Genomic DNA, 21,755 nt, shown 5'->3' on the forward strand with positions numbered 1-21,755 from the left:
TGCTCTTCATTCTCAATTTAAAATATGCAACCAAAGAATAAAGAATCAAAACTTTCTCCATAATACCAAGGGCATGGAGTACACATAATAAATAAATACGCACTACTATTAATAGTAGTGATATCTTCCACAAAGTAGCAAGAACATAGGTCCCCACCCATATATCTGAAATAATAACAATGAATATATGTGATTAGTCAGTAAGCAAAGTTAACATAATTTGCAAATGTACAAACCCTCTTTTATTTTTTAAAAAAAGTTTTCAATTACTTCTTGCTCTCTAGTCCCATGAGGTAACTAATTTATAGCCAGTAAAGTCACTCACATTCCTCCTATGGTAACAGTAGCACAGGTACGCTCTGAAAAAGCAGGCACAGTCTCAGTGGCTGCGCTGGCTGGTCTGATATAATCCACAGTTACATTGACCTGCAAAGAAGGAAAAAAAATGAATTGGGTGAATAAACCAACAAAATGACCCTGGGACATCCATTTATCCCAAGATAATCAAGGAAATATATTAATTCCAATTGATTATAATCTTGTAGATCTGAACAAATAAATCTCAGACCTTGGTCAACCCTGTCATCTAACAAATGAAGAAATTAAAGGCCAAGAGGAATGACTTGCCTTGCCTAAAATCAAACAATTAATGGGAGAACCAGGAGTAGAATAATACTTTCCATTGCACTATTCTAACTTTAATACTATAAAAATCATGATCAGGAATATAATCTAAAAATCCCAAGATAATTTGTACCAAAGCAAAGGCAAACAGAACATTTAAAGTTTGAAACATGATTTTATATATACATATATTTTACATATGTAAAATTAGAAAACTTAAAGACCAGTGGCTAATAAAAAAGATTACATAGGGCAGTAGAAAACAAATGGGTAAAGTTTTTAAGGTAATGTTGGTGGAAACAATCTTGAGAAAAAAAAAAAAAAGTTAAGATATTAAGGTGTAAAGGGCTGAAACTTTGAATAAGTGCACTTGAATCAGACAACCCAGCACTTAAGGCTAATTACCTATTTGACAATGACTCTATCAGCATATGTTTAGAATAGCTCTTCTCACAGTTAATGCTAACTCAATGTTTGGGGTTAAGAGAATTGTAGATAAGTATTAGAAGGTGGGGTGAGAGAGAGGAGAGATCTTCGCTTTGAGGCAGGACCAAAAGAAGAGAAGTTGGTGGCTAGCCTTCTGGCTGTTTGTCTTCTCCCCTTAAAGACCAAGGACTTTTATTTATCCTGACTCCAGCTGTTACAGAGGCCTCCAGGGAGCTATCAAGGACTATGCAAGGTGGCAAGGTGTTTCCTTTAAACAATGAAAACCAAATCTAACACTGTCAGTAGAATTGTGAATACATCCAGCCATTCTGGAGAACAATTTGGAACTATGTTCAAAAAGTTATCAAACTGTGCATACCCTTTGATCCAGCAGTGTTACTACTGGGCTTATATCCCAAAGAGATCTTAAAGAGGGGAAAGGGACCTGTATATGCCATAATGTTTGTGGCAGCCCTCTTTGTAGTGGCCAGAAACTAGAAACTGAGTGAATGCCCATCAATTGGAGAATGGCTGAATAAATTGTGATAAATGAATATTATGGAATATTGTTGTTCTGTAAGAAATGACCAGCAGGATGATTTCAGAAAGGCCTAGAGAGACTTACACGAACTGATGCTGAGTGAAATGAGCAGGACCAGGAGTTCATTATACACTTCAACAACAATACCATATTGTTGAAATCTTTACAAAGTGCTAATTTAGCATGGTACTTAGCAAATCCTCTAGCTCACTAATGTATTTAAGTACTCATTGGACTTCACACATTTGGAAGATTTCAGGGTATGAGATATCCGAATACATACCTTCCTTGAAGCTCTTAGGGCCAGAGAGCATTCTGGGAGGAAACCCATGATTCCATTCCCTCAGAAGAGATCATATATAAAAAGCAGCAGAGGCCCAGTCAAGAGAGTTCAGCTGAATTAGATTGGAGAGGAGTACTCTGGAACAGATACAGAGCACTTTGGGAGATTGAGAGCCACAAGCCCTCTCTCAGAGGCAAGACAGATTCACCTTTGTGTTGGCCGAAGGCTGAAGAAAGCAGAGGCAGAAGCAAAGGACAAAGCTGCAAGAGCTCTTGGAATCAAGCAAAGAGATAGGCCTCTATGCTAACTGGGTGGAAACTGGAATGAATCTCTTTCCTCCTTCACTTGGGGCTCAACTAGCTTTCTGGAGAGCCTTTCAGACCAGCTTAGTCTCATTGAGGGAAGTGCAGGAGCCCAGCCACCAGTGGTGTGAGATGAAGTGAATCTGGTTGCGCCTCCCTGAGAGGGCTTCTTCTGAACTGACTTGACCCTCCCCTCTCAAGTCTTTTCAGCTGAACTCCCTTGACTGACTCACTGAAGGCTCGATTTATGCTCCTTCTTTGAGAGAGGGATTGTGGGATACGAGAGAGTGGGATTATGGGTTTCCTCCTAGAGTGCTCTCTGGCCCTAAGAGCTTCAAGGGAGGTGTGAATTCACAAAGTTACACAGTTAACTTTGTGACTCTTCCATACTTGTGAATTCCAATGAGTAAAGGTGTGAACACAAGCATTATTGTCTATCAGTTCTACTTAGTACCTTGTTTCTTCTGGCCCATAACATCTCCTTGTAGGATCAGATCAACCATACTGAACCATGCTAAATTAGATAATTATTGTCTCTATCAACTCTAATGACTTCACACTTTGTAAAGATTCCAACACTATATGATGATCAATTCTGATGGACGTGGCCTTCTTCAGCAATGAGATGAGCCAAATCAGTTCCAATAGATCAGTAATGAACTGAACCAGCTATACCCAGTGAAAGAACTCTGGGAAATGAGTATGAACCACTACATAGAATTCCCAATCTCTCTATTTTTATCCACCTGCATTTTTGATTTCCTTTATAGGTTAATTGTACACTATTTTAAAGTCTGACTTTTTTTTGTGCAGCAAAATAACTGTATGGACATATATACATATATTGTATTTAATTTATACTTTAACATATTTAACATGTATTGGTCAACCTGCCATCTGGGGGAGGGGAGGGGGGGAAGGAATATTGGGACCAAAAGGTTTTGCAATTGTCAATGCTGAAAAATTACCCATGGGTATATCTGTAAAGAAAACTATAATAATAATAAAAAAACCAAATCTAAAGAATTTTTAGTCTAATTCAGTGAGTTCTTAAACTTAGTGATTCACATTTCTCATTCAGTAACCTGAATGAATTCCTAGGAAATGTGGCAGTTAGACCAGTGCGTGTGAACAAAAGTCATGAACTCTCCTAACTTTGAAATTCTGTGATGTGTGTTTACTCATAAACACGTATATACGTGCATACAAAAAATGTGGGATTTCAAGTAAATATAGACATTTCTACTAACATGTACATATTTCTCTCTATATAATACTTTCTTGTTAAATAATTCATCACTTCAAGACAATATATATATATATAATTCTGTGTAATAATCTCCAAAATAGGTGATTTTATGTATGAATATAAATGAACAAGTGCTAAATAAGTAAAAATTTCATATGAATGTGTTTATGTTTGAGTATTTTCTAACAGCTTTTTCTATCTTCATTTGACACCAATAATGAGTTATGTTCTAATTAACGCGCGCGCGCGCGTGTGTGTGTGTGTGTGTGAGAGAGAGAAAATTTTCACATAATCAGAACTCAAAAATTACTTAAACTATTCTCCTTCTCTCAACAGTATTTTGTTTATATCTCATTCCTATACAATACAACCTACAATATAGTAGGTTACTGAATGAGAATATTGAATTCCAAATTCTCATTTTAATTGAAATTGTTAGGATATCTTGTCAACACGGTAATGTAAGCAGATAAATGTCTATATCTCTTATTTGTTCCAGAAGAATTTTTATGGTTCACTTCTTTCACTCATACCTGACATTTTGTGACCCCATTTGTGGCTTTCCTGGCTAAGATATTGGAGTAGTTTGCCATTTCCTTCTTCAGCTCATTTTACATACGAGGAAATTGAGGCAAATACAGTTAAGTAATTTGCTCAGGGTCACACCGCTAGTAACTGTCAGAAGCCAGTTTTGAACTTAGGGAAAGGAGTCTTCCTGACCCCAGTTCCCTCATTCTATCCACCGAGCTGCCTAGGAAGCTGCCTACCTACCAAAAGATTTACAGGCACCATTTATTCCCCTCTTGAATTCCACTTCATATACCAATTATTCTTCACCGAATCCAAAACTGCACAGAGGGAGGAAAGAACTCATTCCATTTTGGTTCTTTTGTTAAGAAAAACATTTAACTCAAAGGTCCATGGCAAGGTCTTGATGCTCTACCAACTCTCAATGCATATCATTGTCCTGTGTTTGAGAGTTGTATTCATACAAATAAATGTATCTATTCTTTCTAATCCCTTTGTATTTTTCCTATCAGTCATTTATAACATCTGTTTGTATTACAGCTTTGGACAGCTGCTATAAGTTTCTTATGACAATGGCCAGGCACAATCCATTGCAATTTGGAAGAAGGTTTGTTAGCATATGTACCCCTGTCCATGCTGACAATGAACTATTAATTACTACTTCTTGGAATTAGCCAATCAACCAGTTACAAATTCATCTACTGGTATGCTACCTAATCTGCTATGGGTTTTTTTGTTTGTTTTTTGTTTTTGTTTTTGTTTTTTTTTTAAATATAAGAATGGCATGGAAAGCTTGATATAGACAAGCTATAAAAATTTCCTGCTAAAATCCAAGTAAATTGTATGTACTGGATTCTCATGAAATCTAAGTCAAGATTACTAGTTATAATTTGCAGGCTTTTCCTTTTGTCCTTTTTGCTTGCCTATGGAACTTCTGAATAGGCCTTATTGTGATAACATTAACAAATATATATGTTTATCTAGAGAGATAAGACTTTGTGAATCAAAGAGGGCCTTCTATGTGTGTAATAGGACACTACAAAGCCAGCCTGCTGTTCTCAGCCTCCTCAAACAATTGTAATGAAAAAATATCCTAAGCCAAGGTAAAAGATAGTAATACACAGTGAGATAATAATACACAGTGCCCCACCAACAGAAACACTAAAAGGTTGTGTGGGAAAAGGTGAAGAACTTACAGATTCTAAAGTAGACCAAGCCTATAGGCCTCAGTTTAGGTTTCTCAGGAGTCACCTGATTTTAGATAAGGCCTGGACTATATTCCATTGTCCAAAGAAGGGAGTGGCCAAAGAAGCTGTATATCATCTTATCTATCTACTACATTCCACTGACCAGCTAGGGAAACAGTAAACTTATGTGACCAATCACAACATATAGAGGGTGGGATTTGGGGTATTCTTTATCTGAAATGTATAAAAGTTGTAAGCATTTTCAAGGCTCTGGCCCTATCCTGCTGTGAAATTTTGTTCGCAGACCAGGGTGGGGTCCGCTTCTCGAGATTCTAATAAATAATTCTGCTTTCTATGAGTGATCTCTGAGTAGTCAAATTGGGTAGGTCTTTTTGTCCCAAACAAGTTCATACTGGAGTATAAGCAGCAGAGATGATATCTAAGGCAGCAGAAATCCTCTCCACTAGTATAACAGCATAGAAACTAAATCTTTGGGTGTGCTCTATGGGTCATACTTAATGTGGGCATCTGTTGTCAGCACTATACATACCGTGTTTCCCCAATAATAAGACCTATCCCAAAAATAAGCCCTCCCCTAACTGTGTAAGATTCCTCTAAAATAAGCCCTCTCCCAAAAATAAGCCCTATTGAGATTGCTACTGTAGTGAAGGTGATCCCCTGAGCTACACGCTACATTACAGTACCCTCTATATATACCGTCCCCCCACCCCCACCCCCGGTGAAACGCACGCCGCACTCCGAGCTGCATCTAATCAGAGCTGGAGCAATGAGCGCGTCATCCTGTTCTTCCCCAGTGATTTGCTTGCTGGCGCCATTGAGAACAGAGCCAGGGAGGAGAGCTGAGGCAGGACAACATAAAAACCCGGTATGTAAGCGGGAGTGAGGGGGCATGATGGAGGATAAAAGGGGCACTCAGGGAGCATTGCTGTCAATGTTCATTAAAATAAGCCCTCCCCTGAAAATAAGCCCTCTGGTGTTTTTCTGTCCAAAAAATTAATAAGACAGTGTCTTATTATCAGGGAAACATGGTACTTCATAGGCAAAAAATGGATTGTTTCTGGACATGCTGTGTGTTGCCCTACAGAGACACACTTGATAAGGACATACCTCAGAGACAAAAATGCAATCTACCTCTTAGAAGACATAGAGCTAACTCACACAGGACACCACCAGGAAGCCACATTCATATATCCTCTACTCATTTCTGGCCCTGACATTGAAAAATGGACACCAAAGCTCCCATAAGCTTTGTTTCATTTCTGTGCTAAAAGGAAAATTTTCACCAAGGCCTAGAATTTAAATGTGCTAAATGACCAATTGTTCACTATCACCTTAGCAAGTACCAAGTATGTAAAAAGGCTTTTTACCATCCCAATGAAGCCTCAAATGATGCTATGTGTGGAATCAGATAATAAAGCAGTTGTTACAAAATATATTGTATATTAAATATCTCATAAGAATGTATCTTTTAAAGGTACAAATCCTAACAAAATATGGAAATATATCTATAAGGAAATAAGACTGTGATTCATATTAAAGATATGTATAAAAATATACATAAACATAAAATTAAAAATATAAGAAAAAAAATTCACAAGAAAAAATATCTATAGTACTTATCTTTTCTTTTTTTTGGTTGGTATTTTTATTTTATTTTATTTATTTTTTATTAAAGCTTTTTATTTACAAAACATATGCATGGGTAATTTTTCAGCATTGACTCTTGCAAAAGCTTTTGTTCCAAATTTTTCCTTTCTCCCCCCCCCCCCCCATTCCTTCCCCTAGATAGCAGGGAATCAAATACATTTTAAATATGTTAAAATATATGTTAAATCCAATGTATATAGACATAGTTATACAGTTATCTCACGGCACAAGAAAATTAAGATCAAGAAGGGAAAAATGAAAAAGAAAACAAAATGTAAGCAAACAACAACAGAAAGAATGAAAATGCTATGTTGTAGTCCACACTCAGTTCCTACAGTCCTCTCTCTGGGTGTAAATGGCTCTCTTCATCACTGAACAATTGGAACTAGTTTGAAACATCTAATTTTTTTTTAAATTATTATAACTTTTTATTGACAGAACCCATGCCTGGGTAATTTTTTTTAACAACATTATTTCTTGCACTCCCATCTGTTCCAATAAAGTACATATCTTTACAAAGCTTAAAAAAACTACTGAAAAAACAGTTACTGGTTAACTAGAAACCATCCCTGAACACTTGGAAACAGAGCATCCACTTTTCCATACACTATGTCAGTGAATTTAACAAGTCAAAGGAGACAAGAGGCTCTGGTATCAAATAAATTATGCCATAGGTGAATATCATCAAAATTCTTTCACACTGTTAACTCTTCAAAAACTCTTTTTTAAAAACAATTATGGAAATACAAAAAAAGATGAGTGCTTCAAATTCTTCCTGTCACAACATCCAGCAGCTTTAAAAATCATGTTTTACATATCCAACATATAAAGGACTGCTTGCCATCTAGGGGAGGGGGTGGAGGGAGGGAGGGGAAAAAAAAATCGGAACAGAAACGAGTGTCAATATAAAGTAATTATTAAATAAAAAATTAAAAAAAAATGTTTTAGGAAGAAGAGAGTGTTGGCAAAGATAGAGTAACAAAAAAGTAGAACTTAGGTTGACTCCAAAGGATCTATCCAATGTGTAAATTGTGAATACAGCCATTGAGGCTCAGAATGAAGGGAAAAAAAGAGAAAACTGATTATATAAGGTTGAGATGAATAGGGAAGTAGGATGAGAAGCTATTTCCCAAAAGGATAAAGCAACAAATAAACATCATCACATTCAGCAAAATAGTATTTACAAAGAAAAAGAAGAAGAAAAAAGATGGTAGGCCACATTCATTCTACAAACTGGTTCCCAGATAGCTGGATAAGAGATACAGATAATAAATGACTGATAGCATATGGAATACATCTTTGATTCAGCAAATCAATGAATTGTTCTATTAGTATTTCATTTACTGTACCTGCAGTTATTACATCAATTGCTTTGAAGGCAAGGGAAAAGGCAAGAGAGCATTCCACAAAGAAATTTCAGAGTAAGTCAATATAGGGGATCTAGGTCTATTCCTAGTTTATCCTTTTCTCTTCTACAGAAAGCCCCATGCCATGGAGTTAAGATTGTCCCCAGTCCAAAAATGCTGTGATTAAACAATGAAATGAAAATTCAGTTAATGTTAGGGATCAATAAAGTGGCAGGAATAAGCTCACATCTATTTGTCATGATACTGAATTCTTCTAACAAGTTCATGATTTTGCTTCCAGAAGCAGAAAGGAAAGAGGAAAAAAAAGTCTGCTTTAAAAGAGTTAAGCAACTCTCAAGGTGACTTTGTACTTGCCAGTATCAATACTTCTAAGGACAGAGAGGGCAGAAGGAATGACCCCAGCACTTCAGCAGCTGATACAAAATACAGACTAACACAAGTAAGGAACACAGAAAAAAGATCTCTCACTGGTGATAATTTATCAGAATCTATAGGGAGAAAAAAACCACAAATATATTTTCTCTATCTTCATGCCTACAAGTAATTCAAAAGGAAAAAGCAAATTATAAAATCTTCAGTAACTATAGGAGTTGATTTTTTATTTTGGCTACTGATCAGTTCTTTTCTGGACCCATGTTTGGGTGAAGGACAGAATTCTTTTTCCTACATGCAACCAAGAATCATTGATATTTACTCTCCATGTCTCCCTATTTACTACTTCCTTCACCACAGTCTACAAACACATCATTTCAATTTCCTACAACCCATTATTTCCTTTAATATTAATTTTCTCTCCAGAGGTTCTAACAGTTTCATGAAAAAAATCCTGGAACTTGAATCTTATGTTTCAAAGGGAATGATATCTGATTTTTAAAATAGAAATGATAACAAATACTATAGTTCAGCAAGTATAGATGGGATGATCAAGGAAGCAACAATCATTTTATTAAATTATGTGTTCATTAAGGGGGATAGCAGGGTGGAAGAAAGAGTGTGAGAAAAATAGAAAAGAAAAGAGAAAAGAAGGGAGGGAGGGAAGGAAGGAAGGAGAGAAAGAGAGAGGAAGGAAGGAAAGAAGGAAGTATGAGAGGAAAGGAGGGAGGAAGGGAGGGAGCAAGAAAGGGAGGGAAGAAGGAAATCAGTCCTGCCCTCTACAAGCCTATAGCATATTCCATCAGATACAATCATGTTACACCAAGTATGGTGGGCAAAAGGACAACATAGCAAATGAGGGTTCAATTTTCAAGAAAACTGACAATACGTCAAAGGAATTCATAGATAGTATCATCATCATTATCATACAAATGGAAATTACTACAAATTTTTATTCACATTTCTGATTCACACTATGACAAAATTTGCACTCACGGGTCTCCACTTGTCCTAAAGTCCTTTGACTCTATTCTATTTAACTGACTATCTTATATATTCTAATTCTGAAGGTTCTCTGACCAGATTCACCGTATCCTTTAGAAACTGAAATGATCCTGAGACATAGTCAATCATTCCTAAGTCTCAACAAAAAAAAAATCCAATAAAGACAGTGAAAATCATAAAAAAGGGATTAGGACAAATTAAGACTGGAATATAAACTCCTTAAGATTGACCACAGTCTTATGTATCTATGTGAATATAAAATATTAAATTGTAAATCACACACACACACACACACACACACACACACACGCGCGCGCACGCAAATCCCAAAGTCAAAAAATTTTCTCCTTCTCTAAAGTACTCAGATAAAGTTTTCAGAAAAATATCCCATTTCCAAACTATTTTAATTAGGTATTAGGTTTGACACTTTATGCACACTTATTTATTCTGCTTCTCTAACTATTCTTACTACTTTCCCCATATGGTTAGCACGATTTGAAGCACATCTCATCAATGATATATAAATCTATAATGTTTACAAAATCTGTAAAGCAGTCAAGGATGTTTTTGCACTATTTTATGCATTTCTGACAATGGATCTTCCCTAAAGATACTAAGGTTTTTATCTATCTTGAAAGAAGAATTTTTCTTAAAATTATTTAATATGGAATCCATAGAGACCTAACAAGTTCCATCCAACAACAGAAATTTATATATGTGAATATCTCTACCAACCTGATAAACTCAAAGTCTGTATCATGCTAAACAGGAGGTCTAAAAATAGGCAAGAGGAAACACTTTAAAGTAAGAGACTATCAGTTATTCAGCAAGTGTTTCTAATGACCAAAGCGGTCTTTTTTTGTAATACATTTCTATTGTATGGAACTGTATTAATTATGGCAGAAGAATAATAAGAAGGAAGAAAATTTTTAAAGTCAATATTACTTGAATATATACTGTATAATTTGTGTGTGTATTTTAATTATATGCCCTTGTGAAAACTGTAAATCGAATTCATTTTGGCTTCCAACCTATTCATTACATCATTAACATGATTCTTTGAAGAAAGAATAGTAGAAGTGATTGTTTTTTTTAAGATCAAAGATTCAGAGCTAGTGGAGACATTAGAGATCATCAAATGCATTTTATACAAAAGGAAACCAAAGCCCAGAAAGAAGCAGCAACTTCTACCACTGTAATATAATGAATCAGCCTCTGTGAAATTAACAGACAAGAATGTACCAACTTGCAGAAGAGCTATGAAAACAGTTATAAACCGGAAAGTCAAGTAGAAGGATCAAAGGCAGGCACTAAACACAGAATTATGGGGGTTAAATGAGATTGTGAAATAAGACAGTATGAAAACATGCATTTCATTTATAAAGTTACCAAGTAGGTAACTTACCAAGAGGCTCCATTGCCTCAACCCCACTACAAAACACCTTCAAAATAACAGACTAACTATTCTAAAATGTCATGTCAAGTTATTTTGTGGGATGCATACCAGAATAAGTGATTATAATTTCTAATAATACAAACAGAAGGAAAAACTGTTATCTATGCAACACAGAACAATATAAAGCCACATTTTTCTGGTAGAGAATTTTGAGCTCCACAAGCCGAAAAGGCCCTTCTAAGAGCTGAAAACTTCCAAGAGTAATCAGGAAACTTAGAAACATTCCTAAGATATTTTAACAAGTATAGAAGATCAGGACTTTTATATGTCTTTTGAATTGCTTTAATACATGTAGTAGCAACTGACCTAAGTGATCCTATTCATATTTATTAAATTACTGATGGGGATTATGGTAAAGCAGACAAAAAGTCAACCTCAAAGTCAGGAAGACTTATATTTGACTACTGCTCTGATAACATATGCTAACTGTATGATTCTAGACAAGTTACCTAATTTCTCAGTGATCCAGGTACAAAGAACAGCCTAATTGCTGAAAAGGGAATGGCCACCTTGAACAGATGGCATTTACTCATCTGAGAATCCCCTCTACCCTACCTTAATGAATTCACAGGACCAGTCTCTATTCCCATTAATTTATTTAAATGGCTTCTATAAATTCAAATAACACTATTTCAAATAACTTTCCTTTTGAGGAGGAATGTCACACTTTATAGTAGCATTTCCTTAGAATAATAATATTTAGTTTGAGTTTTTTCAGTTCAAAGCCAACTGTCAATCCTAGTCATATGTATCTATGAGCTGCCAACGTCAGCTATATTCAGGGGGAATAAAACCATTCCAGGAAGAACAATACTTGGAGGAGTTACAAACATAAGACTAAATATACAGATATTGATGTCTTTATATTGTGATCACTCAATGAACTGAGTAGCCCTAAAAACTTTTTTCTAACAAAAGTTTACATAATTTACATAGTAAAACACAGAAAATACAAAGCCATATAGAAACAAAAAATTAGCTTTATGGATGAGTCCATTTTCTCAATGTCTCCTAAGAAAAGTGATAAAAAAATCTTTGAAGTCATGAAAGTGAAACAAAATGTTATAACTCTTTATCATATATACACCTCCCCTCAAAAAACCTACAGTGGCTTTCTACTTGCTATTTTAAAAAATTACAATATCTTGGGCATGACATTTAATCTAACCCCACTATCTTTCTTATACTATCTCATTTTGTTTCTTTTTAGACACCAAACAGCATTTGGCCAAGCCAAACTAGTATTTCCCAATAGTGCTCTGTTCTCTTCTACCATTCCCTGAACAAAATTCTTTCACATTTTAGCCAGCTGGAATTCTTGTTCCTACAAAACTCAATTCAGATGCCTCTTTGTCCATGAATTCTTCTTTGATTCTTTAGCTAAAAGTCTTTTCTCATTTTGTCCTTTTTTTTTTTTTTTGCCTTCTACCATATATCATACTTATTTGTATATGTTATGTAAAGTCCATTAGACTGTAGAATCCTTTAGGGCAAGAACTGCATAAATTATTTTCTTTATTTCCACTGCCATGAAAATTGTCTTCTCTAGCAGATGCTGAAATATGTAATCCTCATCATGAACTAAATTTTTTTAGGAGGAGAAGGTATAGGAAATGGAGGAGGAGAGGAGAGGAAAGAGAAGTAGGGGGAGGGAAGGAGAAGAAAAAGAAGAAGAGAGTGAGAGAAAAATTTGACATCCAAATTTAACAAGCAGAAAAATAAGATAAGCAATGTGGAAAGAAAAAATGTCCAAACCCAACAACTCAGCATCAGTACCCAGAGCAAAAACTAACTTCAATTCAAAAATTACATTTGAATATTACTTCAAATATTACTTCAGTTCAAATATTACAATTGTTCAAGATTTCTTTGACTATAATGTCCAGAAAAAAATGGATTCCTTTTATTCACAGTTCTCAAATATGTATGGCCATGTTCTCATTGGAAATAAGGAAAAACAATGAATCAGACAATTCTACCTACAAATAAGAAACAAGCAGACATGAAGGTATTTTTGCACAAAATGCCAATATTGGCAAGCTGAGAAGACTATGCTGTATCTTGGTTACAGTAGAGGGCACTATCATCACACTCGAAAGGAATTATACATGATTTCTCAAAGGCAATAATTATTGTGTGTGATATTTTCTATCTAAATGTTAAGGGGAAGGGGGAATCTTAGGATCAAAGGATGAAAAGTTATGCTACTTTCTCTCATAATTATAGTTCCCTAGTTTAGTTAATACATGTCTTTAGCTAAAGAAAAGGAGCGACTATGAAGGCCACAGAAGGTACAAATCTTTGCCTCAACCTTTTACTGTACACGAGAATAATCCAAGGCAGTAGAGCTGTTTTAAACACATAATAGACTGAAGGATCTGATGATCTATATTTTCTTTCACTTCACCATGTAAAGAGCTCTTGTTAAAAGCTCTAAATTCACTCCACCTGCTCATTCTACTTCTATAATTTCTCTGAAAAAAATTTCATATATTCTTTGGGTAAACCACCTAAATTCTTTAATCCAATTATACATATTCTCAAACTTATCACAGTTATTCACACTTATCTAATATTTCCTTTCTTACAGTGCATTGGAAATCCAAATCTCTTTAAAATTTGGCAATTAGAATTTAAGATACATTCAAGATATAGTCAAAGATATAAAATATCACATGCTTCTTTCATTGTTAGATTGAGTCTTCAAAATTCATTTTCTCCTCTCAATTTCCAAGCTAAAAGGTCAAGGTCACCAATCTAAGGGAATCATGAAGGAAAAAGTAAAATGGCTGGATACTTTTGATTTCAGTGCAGTGTTACACTGGTGCCACTGCAAGTACACACATCCCTATCTGCAACAGTACTGCCAATCTCACTCTGAGTAAGTGATGATGCTGCCACTACCATATGCCTGCCATATGTTAGGATCTGTTTTCTCTACTTGTCACATAAACATCAAGGAAATGCAATTTGGCAGGCTTATCACTGACAGTCTGACATTTCTGGTTGGTCTGGTTGCTGTACCTGACCACTAACATCATCTCCATGAAAGGGACACCAAAATGTTTTCTCCCAATTGTGCTGTCACTGAGACATATTTTATAATGAATTCACTATACAATCTGTTTATATGACTTCCTCTATACTCCTGATTTTATCATCTCAAGAGGGGTAAATCCTATACTCCTTTTCCTTTTCTCAATCTAGCTTCCTAACAAGGAAATATTAGGAAAGGTATCTTAACAATCTACTATAACAATTTAGTTATATTTCACCAGTCTCATTCTTCCAGCATAAGAACATAAAGAATAATTCTGGTTATATGTTCAATGTTTTAAACAGCTAACTTCACTCAAGAATAGGAGATGACATTTTCACATTGAAGGCTGTTTCCCCCCCAAAAAATTTACACAAAATCCCATAATTCTCTCTCTCAAAAGTCTCAACATAAAGTTGTGGACCTTTCAACCTACTCCTTTTTAAAAAGTCTATCAACATCATTTAAAAAGCAAAGATTTCTAATTATGTGGCATAAATTTGCAAAAGTCCTGATTAAAGATAAATCAACCCTCTCTGTCACTATTCAACCAGGAACACTAACATATCAAGAAGTAACATTTTTCCAAAAGAAACACAATCGTAATACATAATGAGGGAATTGGATTAAATTACCAAGAGAAACATAATTACTTTGGACATTTTACTCAGAGTAATCCAAATTGTTAAACATCCATGTCATAACAAAAGCTCATAGTACTTTGCAAGCCTTATTAGAATCTGGCAAGATAATAATTACCTTTGTGAGCTCTCATAACATAACATACCCACTACCAAGATTATGAATATTCAATTGAGGGTCTGGTAGGAACCTTTTACCTCCTTTATTTTTTTCTCCAATAATCAATTTTTGTTCCTTAATGAAATATCCACTGTGAATTATTTTGGACTAAAGCCACAACTCTCAATGATCTTAATGGAGGTAAAGGTTATTAATGCATTCTGGACACAATAGATAGGAAAAAAACTAACCTTGTCAACACAAACTTCAGACCATCTTAAACCTGTAACCGCCACTCAGATATAAGAGATATGGTTATCATGAGTTAAAAAGATGGTGAATGGGACAGCTATTTTGTATAAAGTAAGCTAGGATTAAAGAGAGAAAAGGACCCACATGTACAAAAATGTATGTAGCAATTCTGTTTGTAGTGGCAAGGAAATGGAAACTAAGTAGATGCCCCTCTACTGGAGAATGGCTAGATAAGTTATGATATGTGAATGTAATGGAATATTATTCTATATTAAAAAAAATCAGCAGGATGATTTCTGAAAGACCTGAAGAAACTGACGTGAACTGATGCGGAGTGAAGTGAATAGAACCAAGAGAACATGGTACACAGTAACAACAAGATTATATAACGATCGACTGTAATGGCCTTGGAGCTTCTCAACAATGAGGCGATTCAAAGCACTTCCAATAGAATGTGCCATCAACATCCAAAAAGAAAACTGTGAAGAATGAATGTGAATCAAAGCATAGTATTTATATTTTTTGGTGATTGTTGTTTGTTTGCTTGCTTTTTTCCCCCTGTTATGATGAATGATGATGTTTATGTGTGTGGGTGTGTGCATGCGCGCAGTATGACAAATGTGGAAATATATTTAGAAGAATTGTACATATTTAGTCTATATCAAGTTGCTTACTGCCTTGGGGAGGGAGTAAAGGGAAGGAGAGGAGAAAAATTTGGAACACAAGGTTTTGCAATGGTGAATGTTGAAAACTTCATTTGCATATATTTGGAAAAATAAATTACTATTAAATTTTAAAAAATAAAGTAAACCAGAATTCCATATTCCTGGATTTAAGAGCCTATTCTTTCAGTTCTATGTAATAATTCCCTGAATCAAAGTTATTCTATCTAATACTAAAAGCAGAAATTATCACATAAAATAAAGGCAAGCTTTGGAATTCTTTTTAAATGATACAATGAAAGACTACCTATCAACAGAATATGATGAAAGAATTACAGCTCAAATTGCCAGCTGTCAGTAAATTTACTTGCTGTCAAAAATGAGAAAGAAAAAAAATAATTCTGAAAAAAAAAAAAACCCACAACATTGTCAATTATATCTGCTAAAGAAAGCACATCAGTTAAAACAAAAGAAAGTCTAGAAAAATATCTGATACCCAGTACTATGCTAAAACACGAAACTGTCTGAAACAATGAATAGTTCCCTCCTAGGATAAACTAGGCATAGTGAAAAGTCTGTAAGACAGAAGGTATCCTAAATATAGCAAATAAATAATCTGAAACAGAAACTGAACCTAGAGACCACTTTGGATTCTTAATTTGAACTGATCTGAATTTTCTAGCATCTACTGAAAAATAACAATTGCCTTTTCTCTTCCACTGTATCTATTGCCAATGAAGTAGTGTAATGCCAGAGAAACTGAGGCAAGACAGACATTAGAGAGGTTTTAATATTTTTCTTTGAAAGGGAGAGATTTACTGGGACCAAATGGATTGACAGTTTGGTTCCAGGGCTGAATGAGACTATGGTCTCCAAGAATCCAGCACTCATATGAGTTCTCAATAACATATATATATATACACTTGGCTCAACTACAGGGATAGATTGAGGCAGAGACAAGTCAGAGCACTGAGAGTGGGAGTAGGACTATGGATCTGGTTCTGACAGGGTAGGTGGAGGCAGGAGACATTCTGGGATGGGGAGAGGCATTCTGATAAGTGGGGAAAGGCTGAGATCTAAGACAGATGGTCTTTCTCCTTATCTGGATCATCATGATTAAGAGGGAGGGATGGTTTTGCAGGATTGAGCAGAACAATTGGAAGTGAGTGGGACAATTAAGGAAAACTGAGTCAGGACAATTAAAAGAGAACTGTGGCACAACATTAATAACTAAATAAAAAATAGGCCCCTTTAGAAAGGCCTTAAAATAGAGAGACATGGATTTTCTGACAACCCTCTCTTACCCTTTTGTTCTCATAATAGCAAGCCTGTGATATGACACTGGAACTATGTTAGCATTAGACGAAAACAGAACATCCTGTTTAAGACTATCCAGTGGCAAAAACTGGATGAGTGAGTTACATTCTCATTTTGAAAATTCCCTTATCCTCTGAAGCTTTCTCACTCTTATCTCTTTACTCCTGCAGCTTCTTTCTCCAACTCATGACTTCCTTCTGGAACTTCCCTTTCAAGGGCCCAGGACACCATCCTTTTTTTTCCCCCTCTGCTCTGATTCTGACTTTACATGAATGTGGGCAATTTACTTCTCATATAACTCTTGCTTTTCAGTTTCTTTTAAAAGTATAATCTTCTTCCATTTCTCAAGATCTGGGACTTTGCTTTTGTTTGAACCTGTATCCCCACTGCGTAATGGACACTTATTGATTTGACTTTTTCTTGACCATGGAGTCAGACTGAAATGACTCTTGTTCCCTAGCTCGAGCAATGCCTACAAGAAATTACAAAAATATTCCTAATTTAAACTTTCAAATTCCTAGTTACAGACTATTCTCAAATAATTTCCCACAACTTGACAAAGAGAGATTGGAATATAATATAGGGGTTTAGAAAAACCTTGACGTTTTAATATTAACACATTATAAAGAGAAAAATTATAGATTGGATGCCCATCAATTGGAGAATGGCTGAATAAATTGTGGTATATGAATGTTAAGGAATATTACTGTTCGGTAAGAAACGATCAGCAGGATGATTTCAGAAAGGCCTGGAGAAACTTACATGAACTGATGCTGAGTGAAATGAGCAAGACCAGGAAATCATTATGTTCTTCAACAACAATATTATATGATGATCAATTCTGATGGACGTGGCCATGTCCAGCAATGAGATGAACCAAATTAGTTGCAATAGAGCAGTAATGAATTGAATCAGCTACACCCAGCGAAAGAACTCTGGGAGATGACTATGAACCATTACATAGAATTCCCAATCCCTATTTTTGTTCGCCTGCAGTTTTGATTTCCTTCACAGGCTAATAGTACACAATTTCAAAGTCTGATTCTTTTTATACAGCTAAAGTAACTGTTTGGACATGTATACTTATATTGTATTTAACATATACTTTAACATATTTAACATGTATTGGTCAACCTGTCATCTGGGGGAGGGGATGGGGGGAAGGAGGGGAAGATTTGGAACAAAAGGTCTGGCAATTGTCAATGCTGTAAAATTACCCATGCATATAACTTGTAAATAAAAAACTATAATTAAGAGAGAGAGAGAGAGAGAGAAAGAAAGAGAGAGAGAGAGAGAGAGAGAGAGAGAGAGAGAGAGATAAAGAGAGAGACAGACAAAGAGAGAGAGAGAGAGAGAGAGAGAGAGAAAGAGAGAGAGAGAGAGAAACCGAAATAACCAGAGTCTTCTGGAAGAAAAGGTTTTCTTTCAGGGGATACTTTTCTGTCTCTCTCAGGGTGGCAAATTCTCTGAAATACCAATGGTCTAAGTTGAGACAGTTACACAAATAACAGCCAGCTATGAGAAGGATAAGAGCCAGAAATAGGAGGGATTCTCATAAGGGCCATGTCTCAGAAGTAAAATACAGAATCAAAAAAGGGAAAATATTTGACAAAGAAATTTCTCAACAAAAAGTAAATAAAAACAAAAAACAATTGAACTAAATTAAAAAAATGCAGCAGGGCAGTTATGGTCCTTGGGAAAATGCAATAGGTCACAAAAGGGACCTTTATTTTCATCTCCATTTATCATTCAGCTAATAAAGTAATCCACCAGCAGTCTGCTTTCACATGTACATACAAACCCAATGCAGACACTCATTCAAAATGACTGAATTTACCCTTCAAGGACTCTTGTATCCTGGTTACCTGGACTGTGTGAATATATATCGTTTGAGTACAAAGCAATATATCTCTCTCTGCCCTGTCACCCAGAGTCATACTCTTGTGATGCTCTTCCTGCATCTTCCTCTATATTCCAAATTGAATAGTTTGGTTAAGTATGAAACAAAAATGGTAAACTCTCATATAACACTAACCTATAAAAAGGGAAATCTAATTATTTAATCCAATTGGTTTCAAAAGATCAAAAGCATTTATTTAAGCACCTATTATGGATTAGACACTAAACTGGGCACTAGTGGTAGAAGGAAAAGAAGAGGAAAAAGAGAAAAGGAAAGAGAGCTTAAATTTTATTGTGGTAAACACAACATATATGCATAAGTCAATTCAAAATGCTAAAGTTTGAAAATATTTAAGAGAGGTCTCCTGTAGGAGGGAAGAATTTGCTTCTTGTCCAGAATACATGACAGAGCTGATAAGGGAACCATGGATTTCACTCCCCCAAAATGGATCTATCTGGAAAAGATGCATTTAGCAAGAAGCAAGGAAGAGATAGATGGACATAAAAAAGGATCTATTACGTTCTCAGAGAGAGAATTATCATAGATCACAGACAACTAGTTAAGACTCAGATAAATTATTTGCTCATATTCATATAACTATTAAGTATAAATGGCATGATTTAAATTCAAATTTTCCTGATGCCAAGCAGAGTAATCCATACCTCACTACTTTCATTCATATATCCAGATGAATGTTTTATATATTTTGTTTTTATGACATAATTCAATCTACCAGGAATAAGGATGTTAACTATTACATCAATAACACCATTTCCCATAAACTTATTTCTATGTATGTAAAAATATAACGATAATTTATTTATACATTTATGTTAAAGAGAATGTCCCTCAAACATCTTATAATTACAGGTATTCCAAGTACAGGCATAACTCAGAAATACTGTAGATTATATTCCAGACTACTACAATTCAGCAAGTACACTAATTTTTTGGTTTCTTGGTACATATAAAAGCTAGGTTTATATTAAACTGTAAGACTACTAAGTTTGCAATAGTATTCTTTTTAAAAGAACAATATACATGCCTTAATTAAAAAATAGTTTATAGCTAAAAACTATTAAACATCATCTGAGCATTCAGTGAGTCATTATCTTTTTGTTTTTGGAGGGTCTTTCCTTGATGTTGATAGCTGTTGACTGATCACTGGAGTGGCAGTTTTAGAAGGTTGGGGGAGTGAAGAGGGGAGAGTGTTTGTTCCTGACAATTTCTTAAAATAAGACACCAATGAAGTTTGCTATATGGATTGTCTCCTCCTTTCACTTGAACACTTAAAAGACTACTATAGGATTATTAATTTGCTGAATTTTCACAGAAAAATACAAGTAGGAGAAGCATCCTGTACCGACAGCACATTGTTGTAGCTATACTATCTATAATTTACAGTTAAAACCAGACTAAACTAATTGAAAGTCCTGAAAACAGGAAGGTAAAGTTTGTAACTCAGCTATAGTATGAATGCTTATTTGCTTTATGAATATAAACTTCTCCTCGTTAGGAGGAGTTTAGGCTCATTTTAATGATCATGCAATGTATGTGGTGGGAGGGGGAACATATCTAGGGATAAGTACATAGGAAGTGGAGTACCCAGCAAATGGGGAAATAACAGTTACCTTTCAGCCAGGAATTGGAATATAATGCTTGATCCTTCTCTCTCCTGGTATATGCCTATTCTACAATAGGATACAGCTGCTTCTGCAGATGTGTAATAAAACAGACTTTTAACTTCATCCTCTTCTGATTCCAAGAGGTTTATTTCTCAAAATACTGAGATACTTACCAAAAGATGACACACAGAGACATGATGAGAATGCATGCTGTGGGAAAATGGCATCAGTAGATTTTCTAGACATAGGATTACCAGAAAAGTTCAATTTGTGAAAGAAAAATACCACCCAAAACTACAAAGCACAATGAAGTGATTCACAATAAAACAACATATGCCTGTATTATTACTTCAGTACTTCAAAGGCATATAATTTTATGTTGGAATTCCTTTCAGTAGCATATTGCAATCGTTCTATGCCTTACCAGATGAACAGTGGGAGCTGCTTGTGAAACACACCCCCACTCTCACACACTATAGTGTAGTAAACCAAGTTGATGAGCCCCTCTGAATATAACTGAAGTTGGTTACACCTAATCAGTTTTAGAAATTTTGCTTAATTTATTAATTTCATTTTATTTCCTCTATTTAATTTTTTTCTAATTTTTATTTTATTTTTTAAAATCAATTTATTTATTTATTTTTCATGATTATAACTTTATTGACAGAACTCATGCCTGGGTAATTTTTTACAACATTATCCCTTGCACTCACTTCTGTTCTGACTTTTTCCCTCCCTCCCTCCACCCCCTCCCCCAGATAGCAAGCAGTCCTATACATGTTAAATATGTCACAGTATATCCTAGATACAATATATGTGTGCAGAACCGAACAATTCTCTTGTTGCACAGGAAGAATTGGATTCAGAAGTTAGAAATAACACGGAAAGAAAAACAAAAATGCAAACAGTTTACATTCATTTCCCAGGCCCAACATTCGTTGTTGAAGTATATAATGATCTCCAGGTCCTGCTCATTTCACTCAGCATCAGTTCATGTAAGTCTCTCCAAGCCTCTCTGTATTCATCCTGCTGGTCATTTCTTACACAACAATAATATTCTATAACATTCACATATCACAGTATATCCAACCATTCTCCAATTAATGGGAATCCAATCATTTTCCAGTTTCTAGCCACTACAAACAGGGCTGCCACAAACATTTTGGCACATACAGGTCCCTTTCCCTTCTTTAGTATCTCTTCGGGGTATAAG

At 35.2% G+C, this 21,755-nt stretch overlaps 1 protein-coding gene across 1 annotated transcript in view; it reads right to left on the minus strand.

The window, feature by feature from the left end:
* SND1 (staphylococcal nuclease and tudor domain containing 1) overlaps window positions 1-21,755 on the minus strand; it is a 499,624-nt gene that overhangs the window by 299,527 nt on the left and 178,342 nt on the right. The window contains exon 12 of the mRNA XM_051963240.1: window positions 326-426. Coding sequence (XP_051819200.1) covers window positions 326-426 — 101 coding nt within the window. The remainder of the gene's footprint in view (window positions 1-325; window positions 427-21,755) is intronic.

Source organism: Antechinus flavipes, chromosome 5, assembly GCF_016432865.1.
Source record: "Antechinus flavipes isolate AdamAnt ecotype Samford, QLD, Australia chromosome 5, AdamAnt_v2, whole genome shotgun sequence".
In the NCBI taxonomy this organism is placed as follows: domain Eukaryota; kingdom Metazoa; phylum Chordata; class Mammalia; order Dasyuromorphia; family Dasyuridae; genus Antechinus; species Antechinus flavipes.